General features: G+C 30.8%; 2 protein-coding genes across 2 annotated transcripts; one reads left to right on the top strand and one right to left on the bottom strand.

Annotated features, from left to right (window-relative positions):
* Positions 1 to 5: 5 nt before the first annotated feature.
* Positions 6 to 10,013, top strand: LOC144845576 (uncharacterized). Its single transcript, XM_078703002.1, has 12 exons — positions 6 to 125; positions 1,401 to 1,487; positions 2,142 to 2,315; positions 2,756 to 3,100; positions 4,207 to 4,425; positions 4,858 to 5,007; positions 5,269 to 5,355; positions 5,507 to 5,644; positions 5,976 to 6,065; positions 6,414 to 6,492; positions 6,899 to 7,168; positions 9,876 to 10,013. Exons 1-11 carry the CDS (start codon positions 26 to 28, stop codon positions 7,119 to 7,121), a joined length of 1,692 nt encoding a protein of 563 aa, XP_078559128.1. The 5' UTR covers positions 6 to 25; the 3' UTR covers positions 7,122 to 7,168; positions 9,876 to 10,013.
* Positions 8,691 to 23,364, bottom strand: LOC144845134 (uncharacterized; the record flags this gene model as incomplete). Its single annotated transcript, XM_078702290.1, has 14 exons — positions 8,691 to 9,536; positions 9,834 to 10,030; positions 10,558 to 10,598; positions 10,944 to 11,008; positions 11,544 to 11,675; positions 12,016 to 12,188; positions 12,933 to 13,055; positions 13,370 to 13,571; positions 15,363 to 15,560; positions 18,681 to 18,784; positions 19,812 to 19,967; positions 21,505 to 21,683; positions 22,168 to 22,781; positions 23,287 to 23,364. Coding segments are annotated over 14 exons (2,364 nt in total), but the record flags the coding sequence as incomplete, so codon positions are not given.
* Between the last annotated feature and the right edge of the window lie 733 nt (positions 23,365 to 24,097).

Below are 24,097 nucleotides of genomic sequence, written 5' to 3'. Positions count from 1 at the left end.
AAACAAGCAAGGAAAACAAAACAAAATGCAGAGGATAGAGCTACTGCAGGTTATGTCATTGTATGACAAATGTTTGTTGACTGTTGCTGAATTAAGTGATAGCTTGGGATGGAATCTAGTTAAAGGTAGGCTGAAAGCCTCCATATTATGGAAACAATAGGCCTAGCTAGGCCATGCATGGCTAGCCTAGGCCTACTAGCTAGTCAGAGCATAGCTAGCCATGCTATGCCTCAATCTATAATATAGACCTAGGCCCTAGGCCTAGGAGAGGCTAGCTAGCCTAGGCCTAGTAGAGGCAAGGCCCTCTATCTATAGCTAGCTACTCTAGCTAGCTAGTTTAGTTAGGCCTCAGCAGTATTAACTATAATAATAATAATAATAACAACTTTATTTAAAAACGGATGCAACACTTGAATCACCATATTGGTGTTTTTCACAAGGCCGTTACTTACTACAAAACTATTTATACTATTACACAAGTTATCATTTACAGTACAAAAACAACAACAACAACAACAACAAAAAAGATTTCATGAAAAAATATAGAGTTTCAAACTTTCAAGTATATTTTATCTTTCTTTGGTCATTTATCATTTTTTTAAATATATGTATATTAGGAGCTGTAATTGCATTTGAGTTTATAGCATTTAAACTATTCCATAGCTTTGCGCCAGAATACGAGAAACTTTTCTTTTTATACTCAGTGTTTGCCTTATGTAAACTTAGAATATCTTTTGATCTAGTATTATATGTTTGTTTGCGTTCATAGAATCTGTTTCTTAAGTAGGATGGTGTCAAGTTATTCATTATTTTATACATTGTCTATTTTGGAGTACTTGGAGTTTATATTTGAGGGTTTGGTTACAACGACCCCATACTACATTGCAGTAGTCAAAATGGTGGGCTATGATAGATTTGTACATTAATGAATGAATATTTGAGGGAAAATATTGCTGCATTTTTTTAGATAGTACAGACCTGATATTACTTTATTTTTCACCTGATCTATTTGTTTATGCCATTTTAAATTTTCATCGATAATGACACCTAAATGTTTACAGTTATTTACTTTTTCAAGTTTTGTACCGTCTATATTAATATTAATATCCATGTTAATCAATTTATTTAATTTTTGATGTGTTCCTAAAATCATATATTCAGTCTTTTTAATGTTTAGACTTAATTTGTTACTTGCTAACCATAGTTATTTATTATATTTGCCTCTACTAACCAGAGAGCATAGGTTAGGCCTAGGCTAGGTCTAAGCTTAGCTTAGCTAGGCTAGGCCTCTTTAAACGTATTTAGACATGCCATAGAGAGAGTAGTATAAGTAGAAATAAGTAAATCAAGTTAAAAAACAAAGGGATTTGTTAATAAATGTTATTTTGTATTCTTTTTAGATTTGCCACATCATGTTCTTTGTGATTTAATTCATCTTTTGCCCATTTGCTGTTTGAATGCCTTTCATGATGACTTAAATGTTAAGGGTATGTATTTTCGGCTCTATAATTCTTTCGCAGACCTCCCAACTTGGAAAAAAAGGATTATTGAAAGCATGTCCAAACTATAGAGAGCACACTATAACATTTATTCAAACCAGAGAGGGCGCTATTAAAATAGAAAGATATTGCTATCTTGATAAACTGGTATCAGGAGAGTTGGGAGTCTGCTTTCACACAGTTTGTAAACATTTACCCCCTGCAATGATGTTGAGTGAAGTCGTATGCCATGCGTCCATGAATGTTCACATAGGGCAAGTTATTGTCTTATATTTTACCCATGTAAAGTGGAATTCACAGATTACCTGTGTGAAAGCTTTAAGGAATTGTAAAAAATGAATTATAGTCAATCTAAGAAAGCAAAATTTGTATTTTCATTCAGGCTGTGTAATTTTACATATCACACATATTTCATTTCATTTATTTATTCGACCAATACACAGGTACAGAACAGAAACAGAGGTCAGGGGCAACTAAAGCAAAACAATTACTATAACTCAAAGAGTCAGTTGCCCCTTAAAAAACATCGAAATGCAAAAAATATTACACCAAGTAAAACATTTGTACATAAATGTTAGGCCTAAGTTCTGAAAAGGTGTTTTTAAGTTTTTCCATAACAATAATGCTTTTTACAAACTTCAGGCATCAATTCACAGTGTGTCTGGATAAAACACTTTAAAAAGAAATGCAAGATCAACAAGTACAACAGAAGAAGAGAGTTTCGGTTGCCAGGTGATATAAATCAATGTGATTGGAGACAGAAGTATCATGACAATAAGGCTAACATGTTATTGAGACAGCTAATGTTTTTTGATGGTCAGTACTTTTAAAGCCTTGTCTACACAATTAAACCTTACAGATATGTGACAAAAAATGTTATGTGCACATATATGGACATGATGATGTCATATCATTACCAACTACCATATTTAAGCATATCACTACTATATTTGGGCACATCACACTTTTTTAACATTGTTGTGATATTATTTAATATTTGCTCCAAAGCTGTTGATCCTTAAATATTCTATTAAATGTTCTAATATTTCTTGATAAACAAATCATGGTCAAATCTTTTTTTGGAATGTCTATAGGACGAATTTGTGAAGGCTACATTGGTCATTGGGGTATAAATGTCTGGTGAATTAATATTGAAATTATACTATTACATAACAATAATCTTGCAATTTTTTTATCAAACCATTGGTTTTAATTTCTTTCACCTATTATCAAAAGATGTTGTCTTTTTCTTTCAGATAACAAGAAAGATGAAAGAGTCATTAAAGCGTTGACAGACCCTCTAGTACAACCAGCTTGTTTAAACATAAGCAAATCCTGCTATAAGTATACTCCTAAATCAATCAATATTTGGGGGAAAACTTGCAATACTCTAGCAAACAATCCAATTGCTCTTGAAGTTCTTGCTAATAATGTAGAAGAAATTACATTTGAACATTTACTATTTCCCTCTGAATCTGAAGCTGTTGCTGATATAATCCACAAGTTGTTACAAAAAGGTCATCTTTATACAATCACTTTGAAGGATGTGAAATACTATTTTTTAGATCAATTTCTATATCATGTATCAAGAAAACATCAGTGTAAGTACTGCAGTTGTCTGCATTCTTTGCTTCTTTTTTTATTCTTAATAATAATAATATACCACATTTATATAGCGCCCTTTTCATAAAAAAACATGCTCAAAGGCGCTTTACATAGATATATCAAAAAACAGACAAAAGTTACATAGATACATAGATATATAAAAGTATGGATACAGTTTAAAATAAATCTATTTAAAAAGTTAGTTAAATTTATATATCAGTTTCATTATTAAAAATTTGGCTTATTATATACTGTTATTATAAAATCATTAAAACACTTATATATTAAAACATCAAAAATACAACATTAAAAAGTATGACAAATTGGATAAGATTATAATAAGCATTTTGTCTCCTCTTAAAAAATACCATTATTATATAGATCGATTTAAAATACAGTTAATAAATTTCACCATAAAAAAATATGACATTTGCAAGTACGAAAAATAGATTTCTTAAAATACCATTGTTATCTAAATGATTAAAAGTACTATTTATATATTTATACTGTATATTTACTATCATTTTAATTTTAAACATCGAAATACAACATAATAAAGCATAACAGCATCAGAAAATAAATAAATAAATAATTCTTGTATTCTATCTGATTGTAGAATTTCACTCATATAACTATAAAACCCCTACCTAACTATGACTTCATTTCATGCCTGTTTCTGCTTTCACTAGAAATTGCACTACCAAACAAAACCAGAACTTGATTGTAAATACTGTACTGGTTTTCTTGGAACAATTTTTATCTGCAACATAGTTAATCAAAGTCTCAATTTGACTTAACTTTTTAAACTTCAATTTGTTAAACCAAGTTGCAATAAAGAATAGGATTATGATTATTATGAACTTCATAAGATCACTGTAAGGAGTGAACATTTGACTGCTCTGGACAATAATGATGTCATTATAAAACCAACCATGAACGATCAATAAATGAAAAAAAGTTTTATTTTGTGTAGGTTTTTTTTTAGGTAACAAATTACCAATGGTTTCTTATAAATACCTTTTCAGCAAAAACAAACCCTTATTGATGCATGCCTTCAGTTTCTCTGTTTCTCTTTTAGTGTTTTTGTTTTTTTTTATTTCAGTACCAGAATGTTTGATGTCTTCTTCAGCCGAGCCTCCTAAAAAGCGTATGAAACATGACAGATCCGATCTAAAGGTAGACCCTCTCCTCTGCAGCGCCATTTCTCAACTCCGAAAAATTTCACTTATTGGTGTCGGTTTTCTAATTGAAAGAATGGACACATTAAGGGACCTGTTTTCGAATATTGATGGATTGGAGGAACTTGAACTTATAGACAATGGTAAAATATAGTTACAGTACTGCAGTAAGTGCAGTAGAATAATTTTGATATGGTCTCTAACTGGGTGACTGGAACGTCTATTATATATTATTTGAATGGCTCTCTAATTGAAGCTATTGCTATGGAACAATTCCAACACGTGTGCTACCAAATCCTTGAAAATATACCCCATAAATGCTTTAACTTCCCATATATGTCCACACTTGTGCTACCAGGCCCACAAAATTATACCCTGTAAATGCGGCACCTCCCCATATGAAAAAAGTTAAGAGTAACCAACCCGGATCTTAATATTTTTATAAACAGGCATGAAATAAATCTTATATATTCTGAAAATTGAAAAAATTATAAATCGGTAACTGCATTTAGAATTTTGATAATGGTGTGGTATTTCTTTCTATTTTTTTCTTTTACCATGTTTTTTTTCTATAGATATATCAAGCAGTGTTGATATTTTGAGTTGTCTAGGGCTAAGTGTGAATAATGGACAACGATTACCGTCGGTTTTCAGCTACGAACAAAATATAATTTCAGGTTGTTTTAAAACATTACAAGAAATTATACGTTATCAAGGAATTACAGGTATAAATACTGTATATCACTTTAAACTATGCATTTTTGATATGCATATGAATAATAGAATAACTTATTCATTAAATATTTGTAACATAATAGAGAACTATTACTAATTGATACTGATGAGAGAAAAAGTTATATTATGCTTTTTAAGTCAAGTCAAGATATGTAATTGTTTTTTTTTTTCAATTTCAAATCAATGTCCATTCCATCCTTGGAAAATATGATTTAAAGTTTGCTTATGATTTAATATGTTATATGATTTAGAAACAAGCAATTTCATTACCCATCTTTCATTGGAGTTTTGTTCAGTGACATCATTGATGCTGTCACAACTATTTTCAATAGTATCTGGTAAGTACAAAGAAACAATTTATGTCTCTGTGATTATTCAATTTTCATTTGTTTTGTATTGATCAAGTAATGTATTTTGCTGCTATATTTTGTACAATAACCAACATCAATTATAAGGTCTCTTTTAATATAAGAGTGTTTACTTTTTCAGAAAACAAGAAAATCGTTTTTCTAAGTGTGCATGGCAATCAAGCCAACAGCATGCAGTCATCACTTGTAAAACTGTTCCAAGATGGATGCTTACAATTCCTTGACCTAGGCCAAACTAAGTTTACACTTTCGGGACAAGGTAATTAAAAAAAATACCAGTGTTTGGTATATAGATATATGGTTTTCTGTATTGTGTTCTATGACAAAGAAAACGGACAAATTGGCCAAAAATAAAAAATTATGAAAAATGTTTAGTTTTTAATATTTCTATTGTTTTCAATACTAAGTATTTTAGCATAATTTTAGATCTTTTAAATAAAAAAAACATTAAGAATTTAAGAAATACTAAATATTTATATATTATATTTTTATTTTATTACAAGTTTACTAAGCTTTTCTGAATTTCAAGTGTTGCTTTGAAACCTTGGAAATTTATAGACTAATTGCTAAGAAGTAACATTCTTTTGCAGGTATTACTACAGATTTTGTAATGCAACTGCTTTCTACCATGATGAATAACCAACACTTAAAGTATCTGGGTCTAGCTTCTACTTTGTTAAGTAAGTTGTCACCAGTGAGGTATTATAGATTGGTTAGAGGGCAGACTCTAATGTTATTGCAGTTTAAAAAGTGATTCTTCATGGAGGGGGACCACACAATATGTTGGCATGGTGGAGCAGACTTCAATTTTCGAATAAACCTAATCACTCCTGGGCATTTTTTGACTTTCAAAATTTCATAAAAATAAAATATCTAGATAAAAGTGAACATAATTAGAAATAGAAAACACTTAAGTTACCATTAGAAGTTAATACTTAAAACAGTGTTTTTGAACTTGACCGGGCATAACTGGCACCTACAAGACGCTCATCACGACCTGATATCACAGTTTTATGCCTTATCTGCAGGTGATGCATGTCTCATGAAACTTGCAGAAGGACTGATGGATGAGTCATCTAATTCTCAATTGAATAGAATGGATATCAGGTACAGCTTTCTTCAGTTTACTCTCTCAAATCACTTCCTCCAAAAAACCCAAAATTCCATTCATGCTAAATTAGTTGTAACATTCAAAATGCATTCATCTTAAATAAAACCCCACATTTCCTGGAACATCAAACATTTTACCATTTAAAAAATGTTGATACCATAGTATAATGTCAATTATATTATAGTACTGTACAGTTTAAAAATACATGGTATAAGTTTGATGAGATATCAAATATACAGTAGGAAAGTTTTTATCAAGAGCACAAATGTTGGTGTGTCCCACTAGTGTCATACAAGATACGATTCCACATTTTTTTGTTACTCTAAAAATTGTACCAATCATTTTTGTCCGTAAAGAAAAAGCGTTTATTTTAAATTTTAATGCTTATTTATTCTATTGTAGCTTCAATAGTAAAATATCATCAGAAGGTTTGCGGACATTTGGTATAGAACTTCAACAAAGTTTCATACCAATGACACTGGGACATTTACGACTTCAACATAATTATACTGTAGGACATGAATCCAGTTACTTCAAAGCACTACATGAAGTTGTTACAGTTCATCTTGCTGGGCCTTCTGAAGATATAGAAACTGATTTTACCGATCATGTGGCTAACATGTAGTGTGCTACAGCAGGCATTCACTTATCGATGTAGTTAAATATTCAAAGGTAAGTTTGACAAAAAATGTGTGGTGTGCCCAAACATGGTAGTGATATGTCCAAATATGGTAGTGATATGACATCATCATGTCCATATATGGGTACATCACATTTTTTTTGGTCAAACTAGTTTGATAGTGTACACAGAGCTTAAGACTTTGTGATAGCTGGAATAATATATTCATGATTGTTGATAATGAAATATTAATTCTTTTCTTAATCCTTTAAGGCTCAGGTACAGGCAGATATAATATTTGGTTACATTACCATAAATGAAAAATGTTTCACACAGAAATCACAACAAAAATAACCCCAAAAAAAGACATTAAGTTAGAATATTAAATGTTCAAATACAGAATTTGACAATATTTTGCTATAAAAAACAGTCTGGTTGATTTTTTTAGAAGTTAGGTAGATCAACCAGATGTTACAATTTCTGGTGATTCTCCAGAAAATGAAACATTTAAAAAAATGTCAATATATGTTAGGTTTTATTCTTAGTCACCTGCAACGCGACTCTACAGCTCACTATGTCGGTTGGATGGTCGGTCGCTCGGTCTGTAAACACTAACTCAAATTTAAGCATGTGACTACAGCCATGTATATGGCCTTGTTTCAAAATGAATATAACAATTAGGCAACCTACACAGTACATATTTATACCAAAAAATGTTAATTTGATCACTAAATACAAAGTTATTAGAAAATCAATCAACTTTATATCAACATAGAAAAAATGTAATCCCTTACCCTATAATTGTTAATAACAAATTACTATTAACAGACAAAATTTCCTCATAAATTCACAGAATATTTGTCTTCAATTTTCTTGTTCATTGTGCCTATAGGTTTAGGAAAACATAGATCTCTTATAATTTTGTGTTTAAAATTGAAATTTATAAGAAGAAATGGCATTTTTGATTAAAGTTCAATGACCTTCTGACCTCTATTTAATGGCTTCAATAATTGTTGGATTTACTTAGAAAAATATATTACACTTAAGCAGTCTATACACTATACATACTGATACTGGTATCTATTAAATTGACCAGAATTGCATGAAATTTTTCGCACAATAATCATCTGATTGTGGAGGTATTAGAGCATTACCAAAGCTAAAGCCTTGAGATAGATGCACTTCCAGTCTATATGCAAAATTGTGGTCCAAAGAATAATAGGTTTACGCTATTCAATTCAATAAATCTTTACTATCCCAAACTGTGTGGAAATTCATTTCGTTGTGGTATACAAAGATTCATAAAAATGTAATGTATGTAATTTACTGTCTTATTGTATAGAAGTAGTGGTTAAAAAATACAGAATACAGACTACTACTAAAACAGTCAAATATCTTTATTAAAATTATTCAAAAAATGTTCAAGGAAAAAGCAATACATATTTCTATTTTTTTATTATGCTTATAATATATCTTTGTTCAAATAAATTAACTAAAATGTTTAAACATAATTTAAAAGTAATACATTTTAAAATTACAAATAATCATCATAATAATAATTGATAATGTTTTAATAATAATTTTTATAAATTTCTCACAGTTTAGTATACTACTATACAATTCTTTAAAATTATATGAACACAAGTTGTAAGTTACTGAAAGTTATATTATTATCTGTCATCTTAAGTTGTAATTCAATTAAACTGTACTAATGTCTTTTTTTGCTAAATTATAAAAAGATATTCCTAGTATTAAATATGTACAACATCTTAATTAAATTTAAATACTTAATGCCTGCTCAATGACAGCATATAAAGATTATGAGTATTTGGTATAAACACTTAAGTTACCATTAGAAGTTAATACATAAAACACTGTACATTATTCATTAAAAATGGAAATTAAGATAAGCCAGACAATTTTTAAATTGTGACTTTTCAGAAATTAAAGGGATACCTTTTCATCTTACCCAAGTGTGTGTATGGTAATTTTAGGAAAGCTTCCTTTATAACAGAATAATTGTATGATTGTTGTTGTTACCAGTATTGCGCCAAACTTTCCTTTAGTTCATATTATATGTCCATATTGTTTTTTGTTGTTTCGAAACTTGATAAAATTGATACTGTATTAGAGTATAAAATCTTTATTAAATCTTTATCCATATTTACATATGGAATAAATGTTTTACTTTAATTATGTGTTGTTCTTTCATAATAAAAGTAAAAAGATCATAATTGAATATTTGGAACTTTTTGCTGCAGATAGTGGATGTCTCTTATGATAGTTAATCAAGGCGTATAAATATTGCACAAAAAAAGTTTAAACAAATGAGTCTTGAATTGCCATAGGATCATCAAACTCCTCTGGATATCTGATAGCCACATACATTTGGAAAGGGTAGTCCTTTAAACAGAGGTTTTTCTGAAAGAAAAAAAAAAGGAGAAAAGTAAATTTACTATAAACTATTTCAAACAAGCAATAATTTTTATGAATTTGTTATTAGGAAGCTTCCGATTTGCAACAACGGACGACCAAATTATGTCATGTTAATTCATTGAGCGGGGATAATACACGCTCGACACAGTTTTGATGAATTTCTCAATTGACCTTACCTAATCAGGTCATTGGTCATCGGAATACTGTAGTATATTTTATGTGTTATACATTTACATTCAATATTTTGTATATATTGCTATTGATTTAAATTTGTATTAATACCTTGCTTGATGATTTAAAAAGCTTCATTTCTTTGGACAACAGGTTGATAGTTGGTCTACTTTCTGGTCGCCGATGCCAGCAGCTTAGCATAAGGTTGTAGAGATCTTGAGAGCAGTGCCGTGGCCATTCCATCCGATGGTGTTCCTTAAGCTTCTCTTTCAAGTTCCGTATCTTGATATCAGCATATGGGATTCCACCTGGGAAGCAAGTAGTAAATGGTTTTAATAAGGTATGCTTTCATGTTTTAATGTTTGTGTACCAAATCGACATTTTGAGAATCCACAGTTTATTATACTGTATACTCTGTTTTAAGCTACACAATCAAACTTTATGTGACAAAAAATGTGAGGTGCCCATATATGGACATGATGACATCATATCACTACCATATTTGGGCATGTCACTCTCTTTTTTTGTCAAACTAGTTTGATAGTGTAGATAGAGCTTTAGAAGAATGTTTTTTTAATGTAAGGCTATATGCTGTACACATCAACACCATCATCATTATACTTTAGTATTGTTAATCCTTTCCGAGTTTGCTGATCTTCTACACCATATAACTTCAATAAAATATTGAAGAATTTTTTGTTTTTTTCATGATGAGTCTTGGATACTGTTATATACTGAAGCATATCTCATCCGGCATTCCACATACTGTTTTTTACACATTGAATCAATTCAAAATGTCTACTTAATAATAGTGTCTTAAATGTACTATACTTACCTAATGTTACAATTTCATACAATAACATTCCAAATGACCAGCTATGAAATAAATAATGCTAAAATTAATACTTTTCATTATTTAATCTATGGTGAAGTTAAAAACGCTACCCACAAGTTACTATATTTGTTTTTCATCAATACATGCAGCTTGGAAGCATACACACTGCTGTATGTTGCTAGCAAGATAATTTCTGAGTGGTTTGTGGTTGACATGCTTGGTTCCAATCCCATCTTGCCATAATGTTTCTAGATTGCGAGGGGAGTGGGGGTGTGTGGTGGCAGGTATTTTTGCTAGTTAGTATATTTTAAATTTAAAAACTATGGTGTATCATAAAGCATTGTACTGTGGAATAAAGTTTTGAATGAAATTAAATGAAAGCTTACACTTCACTTTTGGTGTTGTAGATTCCGTCAAGTGTTTCACATGCCATCCACCTTTTCTTTTGTTCCTAAGAGAAAGTATTGTTCATTTTATATTTTACATTTTTCACCTCATGGTATGTAATAGCAAACTTTTCTTTTGAAATGATAGAAGAAGAATTGTGTAATTCAACTGTGTCAGTTGTGGAACATGGAATATCATGATGTATCCCTGCTTCTCCGTTTTATTTGTTTTATTTTCTGCACAATTTTTATGATAATTGATATCTATTGCACATGCAAAAGTAAAGGTGTCTTAGATATGTAAGTATTAAAACTCTCATATAATACCAAACCCCTTGGTCTGGCAGAAAAGGAACAATTGAAGGCTCAATCTTGTAGGGAGGTAGGATGATCCTCTTTTGACATAGCCTCAATCATGTCAAGTTGACATTTTTACGATATTAATCTTTTTTTATCCTCTATAATCTTACTTTTCTAACACATACGTGGCAAAATGTATTTCTCTCATAATAATTTTGAACAGAAGGAAAGAATTACTGATCTTTTGGGAAAAAGTCTGATTTTGAAAAAGTTGACTGTATAACTACATAGCATTCTTACATCATGATGAGGAGTGTACTTAATATATTGCTCAGGCTCTTGAATCTCAACAGATCGTCTGAAGTCGCATATTTTTGCTTTATTGTTGAATGTGATGAGAACATTTTCTGCACATATGTTCAAATGAAGAACCTAGAGAAAACAATTTATAATTCATTAGAAATAATTATATTGATTTATTATTCTATAATGTCCAAGGGTTAATTAGTGAAGTTTTAATGGTAGTTTATCTTGAATCTGCATCAAAACAGGTACCAAGACACCTTCTACTTTTAATTCAATTTCTCTTACAGTTATTAGAAATGTTACTAATTGGCACTTTTCAGTCAATTTCTGAATTTTCAAATTTGTTATTCTTGTAAAAATTGTTACAATACTCTCATTTCAATATGTAATCTCACAGTAAAGAGTCTGATACCTTTTTAGTGTACCGATGCATTGTATGCTGAATATAAAAAAAATGATAATTTACCCCTAGTGAATCTAAGTGCTTGAGACCTTGGATGACATCATTAGCATATCCAAGCAGTTCATCCTCTGGGAGGGCATCTATTGGGGGCTGGTCCCTTCGCCTGCTTCTGCACCTTCTCAAAATCCTCAGCATATTTCCTCTAGAAATGTATTCCAACAATAAACAAAGTTGAGCTGAAACAAGAATGGATTGCATTATAATTAAAACTGTTCAGACAAACTTATTGATACATTGATGTTAGTTGATATCAACTTTCAGTCAATATTACTATTACTAGCATTGAAAAGTGAGTTTACGTGAGTGAATGGCCGAGCGGTTAAGACAGTGAAACCGTAATTACGTAGCCATAACATCGGCAGGGGTTCGAGGCTCACTCACTCCATGGTTCTGGTGGTAGAACGAGTCTTCTCGGATAAGGACTATAAAGTGTGCACTTTAAAGAACCTAGTACATCTTTCGAGACGAGTAGGGGTTACCCCGGTGTATTAGTACATCACAGCCACTGATCACCAACTGGGCCCTCTGGGAGACCAGTCTTTGACTGAAGAGGTCGCCCAGTATAAAAAAATAAACAAACAAACAAAAATACAAATCGCATAGACATTCAATCATGAAGGAAAGACTCTGTGGTTCAGTCAACCAAATTGAGTTCTGCAAAAATACATAAGACACGAAAAAACTCTTCATGGCGAGAAAGAGGTCCAGTGGCTCAGCGTCCACAACTCGGCTTGGAAAACATTTAAACTAAAATACAGTAACAAATCACAAGGCAAATCCTTAAATATTTATTACATGAGCCACTGGACCACTGTCTCGCCATGAAGTGTTTTTTAGTTTCTGAAGTGTTTTTTAATATATTACTTAAGATTTGTGAATATTGGGCCACAGATTGTGGAAAAATTTTGCTGTTGACTTACTTGATTGTTCCAGTACTCTTGTGCACATTCCTAGTAGATGTACTGTATTATTATGTTTGCCAATAGTAGACAAAATACTAAACTCATTTAACATCTCGTTTTTACTTGTCTCATCACTTTCATCTATAAACAATTAAAAGAAATTACTAAAATCAAATCACTACATTTGATTTTGAACAATTAGTCCCACCATTTGGACATGCTTAGAGGTTTTGTATTTTGGTCGAGAAAATGAGTCAAAATATAAAACTTAGTTTTATATTTTGTTGTATTTTCAATACATAACCAGCTTCTATAAAAATATTTATTAAAATCTTGCCAGAATTGCAGATTTTTAAATTGAAATTTTCATTGATTGACAATAAAAATCAAATTGTAAATTATGTAATATTATTTTTTTGGATTATGATCATTTAAAACGTTTTATTGAATTATACCTTTAAGTAACTTTACAGCAACTTTGGTTTCGGCTACGGTCTCATCGTCTTCTTTCAGAGATCCCTCGCACACGTATGAGAACTTGCCGCTTCTGAGCAGCTTACCCAACATCAGGTTGTTTTCTTTGATGTTCCATTTGTCTTGGAGTTCATGCACTCTTGCAGAGCTTAAACCATCAGGTATTAACAAATCTGTACTCTTCTATTTTGGGTATATAACAATAGTAGGATTTTGCTTTATTTTATAATATTTATACAAGCGTAAAGTATACAGAATGCTATCTTTATTTTTTATTTGAAATTTCTATTTTAATGAAAATATTAAAGTAAAAGTGCTTTTCCAATTTTTTATTTGATATATTAAAAAGAAAACCTCTACTGAATATCTTTACCCAATAAACAAACACAAAAATGCATAACATTTGAAGTTACTATTTGGTTTTAATCTTAGTAAAAAGGTTCATCTGGATCTCTGCATAGTATTCAAATAATTTTTCTTTTGGATGATCCAAAGGCAAATAAAAATAGTAAAACTTAAGTTTTTGCTTTAGCTTTCGCTGGTAAACGACGCAGCTTAATCATGAGTGAGTCTATGCGACTTGGAATTGTTACCATGAGATCTCGTATTTGGTATAGCGCCATCTATGGAACATTCATGTTTACCCAAATGGGATTGTCGGGGCCTCCTCTTTAGAGAGAGAGACGACGGTGGATTAGAACTACCAAAACTGTACAACAACTTACTAGACTAGACTTTCTTACTAGAAAGCTAGAGTAAAAACGCAAGTTTTATGATTTTTATTTGCCTTTGGATCATCCAAAAGAAAAATTATTTGAATGGTTTTAATCTTCATTCACCAAGCAATTGCGATCGCTTAATGCTCTTAAATTAAAAAAAATATCATGTCTTGTTTTATTTTCATTTTTACTAGCTATTATAAATTACAGTTAGTAATTGTAATCTATATATTATATACAAATTACGGCAATAGCAAAATTGCTTTATGATAATAACTGTAAGTTAATGAAGTACTTGCATATTTGGGTATTAGAAAATGGATATAGACTAATAACGCTGTGTTAGCTTTTGTTGAAACTAATATACTGTTGTTATAATGTAGTATATAATATTCTTAATAATAATTATTCATAATTTTTAGATCAGTAGAGTTTAGGAATAAGACCAGTAATTGGGGTTTGGAGAAAGGTCGGTAATAAAAGACCATGCAGTTAGAAAATAGTAATATTTACCAAAATACCAATAAAGGAAAGGGAACAATGGAATATAAACTATTTAAATTGTGTTAATTTGGCTATTGTTAACAATGTATTGTTCATTACTTGTTAAATGCAGATAGGATTCATTAGTAAAGGTCAATTTCTCCATATTTTTTGCTAACAGCTCATTTTAATAAGAAAATAAATGTACCATTGAAACATTTTTTACTAAATATTTTCTTTTTATTTATGAAACTCAAAGGATTATTTTACCTTGGTTTGTTTGTTCCCAAAATATGGCTATCCCTTTTAGGTGTTCTAGACTGTATACTTAACTTTAAGTAAACTAGATTTCATTTAATGCTCTTTCATTGTGTTAAAGGATCCAGTATTACCATCAGTAATTATTACTCCATGGTATATACCAAGTTCTTTCCTAAAATAGGCCATACTGTATAATTTGTGTATCTTTTTTATGTTTAGCATCCTGTCTGTAAACTACAATGTCAAGTATTGTATGTATGAAATGGCATGTGTGCCAAATTATTTTTCTTTTTACCAATATTATTATGTCGAAATGCAGTGTAGATTAGCTGTACTTATGAGTGTTTAGTGAGTAATATAGGTGTGTGTAAATCTTAATTAGCTGGTTAAAAAATGAATCAAAATAACATTACACCATGTCAAAGGTTAAAGCAAGATAAACGGTGCAAGGGTAGAATCCCATTGATGAGGGGGGTAGATGCTTTTTATCAATATTTTTTATTTAACTTACAGTGTAATGGCCGGACATAGACTGACCATTTACCTTAGCTGTTTGTACATTATACTTCTGTGATTTGCGGTTCATCGTTCGCAATTTTTGTCTGTAAGTTCCGTAGTAAATTATAAAACACACCCATGCAATGAACACTGCTGTACCACCAGATACGGCTGCTATTGTGATGATAGTTTTCTTAGATAAACCACTTTCCTTTTAAGAAATATAAAAATCGCATGTTGATTAATAGTTTTGTGAATATTTGAAATAAATAAATGTGTTTTTATAATCTAAAAAATGTAAAAATTTTATACTGAATGAGGCATAATGGTAAATAAATCGGTGAGATGACTCAAATATCAGATAAGTTTGAACAAATTTATACTACTCATTAACAGATGTCACTGTGACACTAGAATATAACATTCTAAAAGAATGACTAAATAGTCAAGTATCATGCTAAAATTGTTTTCTATAGAACAATTATACCATTAGAGTACAGTACTACAGTTGTCATTGTAACACTAATATCTAAAAAACATTTACTAAATAAAAATATTTGCCTATAGAACAATTTTAATTCTGACTTACCACTAATTATAATTATTTGCAAGCCCTAAACATATTTGTAACATATCACTAAATGCCAGAGAATTTAAATCTAAATTACAATATGAAAGCTCAATATATTATATTGATTAATTAAAAGCTTAGTGACGAATAATTAAAAAGTGTCAAAATCAAACACAGATATAAATAGACAATCTATAAACAATATGACTGATACCAGATGTATTGATTTTTAATTAGACATGCATTTAAAAAATATCTAGACATGATGACCTTTAACCTCTGGTAGAAAAATTGGTGGCGTTAAAAGTTTTAGTGTATTTGGAGGAATTGAGCTCCATGAATAACCAATGCACACCAATTCAATTTGAAATTATATTTTCGGAATTATTGTTTTAGAACAAATTTTACTTTATAATATACTGTAGGTACTTATAATTAAAATAGTACCAGTGCTCAGTACATTGAAAACATTTAAGTAATTCTCTGGTGGATCTTAAATCGTATGAGCATACCAACATTTGTCTTATTCAATTAGCTACTTTACCTGATGCATAATAATATAGATATCTGTATTTATGATATTATAGATAATCTATTTTTAAGGAACTTTTATTCAATTAACCCCAAGAGGATATTTTAATAGTAAAGGATCCTACACTTGAATTCATTGTAGAATGAATGTGCAAATGCACACTGCATTTCATTATGTCATCATACTGTACTGTAGCATTGTAATTTAATAATTAGCCACATTAGTATACAGTAATATATAACTTTGAAGATTATGACTTTGAGTACTTAGCCTATAGTGTCTACAGTAGCTGCTACAGCTCATCAGTCACACCCATAGATATAATAAAACCGAAGGCTATTCTATCTCTACGGTCAGACCATGCTTCATTTATTTCATGGTAAATTTAGATTTTAATTACACATGGCTTGTAAGCATTTGAACAATAAAGCTCTAACAAAATGAGGGAGCAAGCCCCCTCAATCTTCCCCTGGAAATTATTTTGCGAATATCCAAGGTTATTAAGTGGTTTGTCAGGAGACAATTATTGTAATACCTGAGATATACAATAGTTCCGTTTAGGTTGGCATAAAAGATCAAGAAATACCAGATCATCATAAAAACATCAGTAATCTACAGATCACAGATGACCAAAGGCTCACCATTGACCAGTAGGATTTGACCATTTTAACTGTTCATCACTATGTTTTCCAAGGGAAATCCTACAAGATATTGTCAATCTTAAATTGATTGGCTATTGATTTTTTCCAGTATCATATCTGATGTGTTAACTAGTAGTGAGAAATTAGAAAATGTTTCCCAAGAGATTTCAGTGTTTCCCTGTTTCTTGTTTGTTCAAATGATTTACAGAGACTTTGAACAGAGTATGATTGTGTTCTATTTTTGTCTCTATTTGGTTTTCCTCTATGGTTAATATTTAAATCACAAAATATTGCCATTCATTGTCGTCTTGGCAGAATTGAATAGACCTAGGCCGCATGTAAAAAGCTAGATGGTAATATGTTCCTGTATTTTGTATGTTGGAACACGTACATGTACAGTATATACCATCCCTTTTTTAACAAAAAAGTACCTGAAATGTCTGAAATAAAAACTCTCTGAAATCAGGGTAAAATAAGAACTCCCTGATTTCAGAGTTTTTATTTCAGACATTTCAGTTACATTTTTGGCCAGAATTTTTCAAAAAGGTTTATACTATTGAAATTGTATTTGGAAACCATTTTGGGTGAGCAAAAAATGTGTCCAGTATTTGAGTTTGTAATAACTTTATCAAATACTACTTAAAAATTATTCAAGATGTAAACAAAGTACAGTATCTAGTTATTGTCTTTTTTTATGTTGATTTCCACCAGTCAACATTCATTTTTGTCTATTAACGTATGAAACGCCATGTGTGCCAAAATAGTTATCTTTTTACCAATATTACAGTGTAAGTCAAGATGCTGTCTAGAATCTAGACTACTGTTTATCATATCTTCCATTGCATTCAAATTAGAACTTTTAGCAATCAATATACAAAAATATGTATCGTACCAATTCATATTTATATGGTTAAGAAATACAAATGCATAAAAATTACTTTTAAAATTAAATTCCAAAGCAATTGTATACGTTTCCATGGTATTATTATAATATATCCAACAAACCTATTTTGTGATTATGTTGGAAAATGTTGCTTTGTGTATCTATGGTAATGACATTTGAAGGTATCCAAGTTAATAATTATTTGCTCTAGAATTTCCATTATTATTATTTTTTTCATATTTAAAGCATCAACAATTGTTTAAATACGGTATACTATTAACAAAAAAATAAAGAAGCTATTTGCTGGTTGGTTAGTTGGTAAAAATAGTTTTTTTTTTTTATGAAAGTATATACATTATACATCCAACCTTTTATAGAGAACTACATTTTAACACAATAACAGATAATGTAAATAAGTGTTAAAGTATCAGTTTATCATTTATTCATCTAAATTTGTTGCAATATTTTCAACACAAAAAGAAGCGAAAACTGTAAAAGTTTAGTTTAATTTTAGTGGACAGCAGCAGAAGACAGAACGAATGGCAACGGACACTTTCTGGAAATACTGTATAACCAGAATGATTTTATATTGAATTATAATAATAATATAATAATTGAATTATACCACAGTGCTGCTTCCTCTGTTTTAAAAGCCTGCTAATTTTTTTTCCAGTAGGTGGTAATAGTAATTAGTGTGTACTTACATCTTCTACTTTACAAATATATCCATTGTTGTCATTAGTACAAATATCACCACTTGTACATGGGTTACTTTGACATGGGTCTACAGCATTCTCACAGCTATTTCCTGTTAAATAACAAAACAAACATGACTACCGGTAAAAATGTGAATTGGTAATTTACTTGTATCCAATTCTTCTTTTATATTGAAATTGTTATAGTTAGCTTGTTTTTGGTTACAACACATAACGTATGCATAAACAGGTACACACACATTTTTTGGTTCTGTAACTTTATTCAACATGTAAACAATCAATTAAACAATAAAAATAATTTTCCGCTGATGAATGAATGAGCCAAAGAGAGCCAACTTTGCACGCTACCTTTCAACATGAAGGATGCGTACACACACAGAGTAATGTATTAAGGGTCTTTCACACCTGTTCCGGTCCGGCGAATCGAACGTTAATGTTTTGTTTTCATGTCGCTCCACACGACTGTGTGGCAATCGATATGCGCGTAGCCGCGTAAAAATGAAACGTTGACATTGGCGTCGACCCGGAACCGTGCCAGGACAGGTGTGAAAGACCCTTTACTCTATGTGTAACGATACTGATGAGTGAGTGGCCGAGCGGTTAAGACAGTGGAACCGTAATTACGTAGCCATAACATCGGCAGGGGTTCGAGGCTCACTCACTCCACGGTTCTGGTGGTAGAACGAGTCTTCTCGGATAAGGACTATAAACCGTAGGTCCAGTGTACACATCTAGCTCGTGTGCACTTTAAAGAACCTAGGACATCTTTCGAGACGAGTAGGGGGTTACCTCTATGTATTAGTACATCACAGCCACTGATCACCAACTGGGCCCTCTGGGAGACCAGTCTTTGACTGAAGAGGTTACCCAGTATAAATATATATTTCAATCAATTCAATCTAACAACTATAACACTACAAAGATATATAGAAACTGACAGACCATTTACATTTTTTGCAACAACTGCGGCGGAGATTGGCCTTAAACTTTTGATTAGTTGTGTTACAATTCTATTGTATATCAAAACAAAGGGGCATACTTAGTGAACTCAAAAGAGTGTTTGTTTACTTTCTTATTGACATACAATAAGATACTAATAGAGACATGTAAAAATGTTACCTGTGTATGCTTCAGTACATTGACATGAGAATCCATTGTTTGTTTTCTGACAAGTTCCTCCATTTTCACATGGCTCTGTTTCACATATTGAGGTGGTAGGAGGCAGCTCATTTGCTGTGGTTTGTATAGATGCTGCGGTGGTTTGAATAGGACTTACTGGAGAGAAAGTTTAGAATAGCAAAATCATATAAGACATTTTGAGGTGATATTTGGCGCATAGAGACTATTGTATTTTGCGCTATATAAATTTAAAACGTTGATTTACTGAACAAAACTAGAGTTTTGGTTTTCAAGTTTGGTAAGTGTACTTTCATTGATTTCACCAATGTGATCACAGTATCTTCTCTTTCTTGATTTATTCCAGAAACTTATGTATACTATATGTATTTGAATGGCTGTATGTTTAACTCACCTGTTTGTAGTCTGCCTATATAACCATGGACCTATAAATTAATTTATAGGTCCATGATATAACTGTGATTAGTTGTATGACAACAAATTTTTTTAAATTGTGTATTTATCACTAATGAAATAACAGTATAGTGATATACAACCACTTTTCTTACCTTGTTGACTGTGTGTTAATCCAATACATAAATAATAATAATATGCATAGCTATACAAAATAATATAGCAAGAAAAGTTACTACAACTGTGTCTCATTGTGATAGCCAATATAAACACTATAAATTACTATTATCTTAAACTAAACTTCTCACAGACATCTTTGGTTAAACAGTCCATATGTTAATAAAGTGTCACGAAAGCGTTATCAAGGTGGATTGGTCTTTCGACTGGAATAAACCTAACTATACCTGAATGAATTGTTTGGTTGCGCTTCGGTAAGCATTGTCATAAAGATGATGGTAGGAAGAATAGTGAGATTTAAAAGTAGTTCCTTTATTGTGATGTAATTGGAATTTTGTGTGCTGTCAAACAATTCATGCATTGATACACAATAAGAGTTTGGACTTATCCATTATTTTATGGGTGTGCTTGCTGAGCCAAAATTAATCTTTAAAAAATAACATAATATAAATATTCATAATTTCAGATATGATTCCTTTTTATCAACCATAAATTTATCATGATCATAATTTAGTTCATCTCATATGTATAATAAAGTTTGACTACAACATGTTTTGTATGTGTTTTGGAAAAGTTATTGAAATTTCACTCTATACACAACCCTTTCCCAAAACTCTTCACTACATGCCCCGAAGGATAAAAGAATATGCCATGAGCTAAACTTTCCCCTAGTTGAAAAGGGCTTAAACAGTTAATATTGTTAAAAATATTTTCCTACCCTGTACACCACCCTCTATAGTTTGTAAACTTAATGTTATTGGCATCATATCATCAATATCATATTTTATACACCTGGTCCTTATCAATTATGTTTGTTATGTTTTAACTCGCAATATTGGCAAACAGTTTTTTTTTTTAATTTTTTGTTTATTTATAAAACTGAAAATTATTCAAACCAGCCTTTTATAATTGAATTCCATTCTATAAGAGTATTATGGAGAAAAAAAAAAAAATTTTTTTATATTGGGTGAATAATCTAATGGCTGCCAAGTCACATATTTTATGCAAATCACTTTTTTTCCTCAACACATAACATGACTAAATTCAATATACAATATATGTACAATAAATGTTGTTTTAAAGGAGACTTTAGTTGTAAACTTACATTTGCAGCTGTTGGCAGTACCCTTAATGACTGGTAAAAAAGATCCCGGTTGCCATGGCACAAGATCATAGGTGGGTAAACACTTTTGGCAGTCCCGTCCCTCTGTGTTATGTTGACATTGACAAGACAATTCACCATCTTTTAAATCACAGTAGTTGCCATGTAGATTACAGTTGCAACTGAAAATTATAAAGAGAAGAAAGAAAAAGTATATTTACTATAGTGAATAATATTCGTGTTAGGTTATAAGTAAATATATTTCTGAGCATAACATTTATTTGTCCATGCTCTGATTGTTAAACCTAATTTATTGTTAAACGTTTCACTTTGTAATAAATAAGGATTTTATTATTAACATACTATTTTAACAGTTATGGCTCCTCAATAATTATGTCTATTGTATAGTGAGATTTTGTGTTAAAGCTCTGTCTGACTATAAAACTTTATGTGACAAAAAAATCTGATGTGCCCATATGATGATGCTATATCACTACCATATTTAAGCATATCGCTAACATATTTGGGCACATCACACTTTTTTGTCAAACTTGTTTGATAGTGTAGACAGAGCTGTAGTACAGTATTTTTAGAATTATGTGGAAAGTCAGCTTTAGAAATGTTTGGTTGACATCAGAAGAAGTAGTGTTAGAATTCTGTAAATACCTCAAGATAGTCTCAATGTTTGAAATTGCGTATTGAGCTATACGATACATCATTGACGTATTTCCTGGATCAAAACTGGTTTGATTTTGAAATGTAGGTCTTGACAACCTCAGTCTTAGATTCGTAAGGCTTAAGAATTCTCTTAATGCAACATCCTCCTCTAAGCCCCTATAAAGCTCTTCTGGATTTGACAGGCCTGGTGAAATCAAATCAAACCTTGGCTTAACCAAGAAATAAACATACTGTACATCATTGTCAATTTGATTTTGAAATGGATTAACACATAGAACATCTGTAGTCTTTTGAACATCAGAGCTGCTAGAACTTTCATTCACTGAAAAATCTTTAAAACAATCTGTTGCATAAAATTGTAAAGTGTTCCATGTTTCTCCGTAGTCGCTAGATTTTTCAAGTATCATTGCTTCTGGAAGCTCAGACCGAAACGTTATAGTTAGGTCATCTTCTAAACTGTGGTCTTTTTGGAGATCTACAGTGATGATGACCTCTGGAATCGTCGATGTACTGGACCATATCTTAGTTGACCAAGTCGTAGTATCTTCTCCTTCATTGTCAATTATTAATTCTGGGACAACGTTTTCAGATATTGGACTTATCTAAAAAGAATTTAATATAAAAATCTACACTTAAATTAAAATTTAATTAAATTAAATGCTACATTTTCTTTAACCGGGAAGTACAGTTTGGAGTTTTTTGAGTTTAAATAAACTGTTATTTTATTTCTTTAGTTTCTTCTTTTGGTAAAATGTATAGCAAACATGGGCAGACAAGTAATACAGTACAATAATGTTTCTCTTGGATATAATTTTGTGAATCTAAAGGGTAAAAGTTGCCCCAACCAAGACTTGTGAACTTTGTAATGTGATTACTGTGCTGCCAATGTAATGTTGTAATTGTTTGTTCACACACTTTGATGAGCAGACAGCTAACAGCTTGTTTTGATTGTCTTTTGAGATCATCATTATTTATACTTCAGTTGATTATTGATTATTGTAATGTAAGTTCTAATTATAGATATTGAGGTAGAATTCTTTTTGATTTCTATGTTTCTATTTGAATTATCCATATTATTTATTGTTAATTTTGTTTTATCTACAGTACCTTACAAATAGAGTTGTCACATGTTACGTCTGGTGGGAAAACTGTGAGGGAGGTTGTTGGGATTTGACTGAATGTTACAGTTTGTGGAAAACAGGCACTATCTCTACATCCAGATGTGTTAACGAATGGCAGGTGAAAGAGCACTGTAGCAAGTCCAAGCAGAAAGCGTTTGATCAGTAGAACTTGCATAATCAAATAATTCGGTCATCATCTAATAATACAGTATATAAATAAGTATAATGGTGACATAAAAATAACAATTATTAATGTAATCTAAACATATAAATGAATAAGTTTGAATAATTTAATAGCTCCATCTACTTCTATGAGTAACTGTATCATAGGTTATATAATAACTGTCTTCTCTTAATAATAGTTGGTGGGGGGAGGAGGACACAATTACATAGGCCTACAGTATATTGAATTCAATCCACATTTTGAGTAATTTTTAAATAAACTTTGTGTACTACAGCTCATGATTTTTTTCTTTCGAAAAATAGATATCATTTATATAATAACATGGTCCTAAGGCACATTTAGCAATATTAGTACATTAAATCCAGAAAAGTACACATTTTTAGTATTTATCTCTCAACTATTGTGGGATTTAAAGAAATGGCCAAAATATAGAATTTTTAATGCAATATTATTGCTATGTATGAGCACATATCAGGTTATTATCTTCATAGACGCATAATAACCGGTTATGAAAAAAAACTTTTTTTAACTCCCTAAAAAAGGGATTTAAAAAAAAAAAGGCATCATTGCAATCTGTTATATTTGTTATATTTGGATAACATGGTCGTATGAC

This window comes from Antedon bifida, chromosome 6 (genome assembly GCF_963402885.1).
Source record: "Antedon bifida chromosome 6, ecAntBifi1.1, whole genome shotgun sequence".
Lineage (NCBI taxonomy): Eukaryota > Metazoa > Echinodermata > Crinoidea > Comatulida > Antedonidae > Antedon > Antedon bifida.
This window is presented reverse-complemented; position numbering and strand designations above follow the sequence as displayed.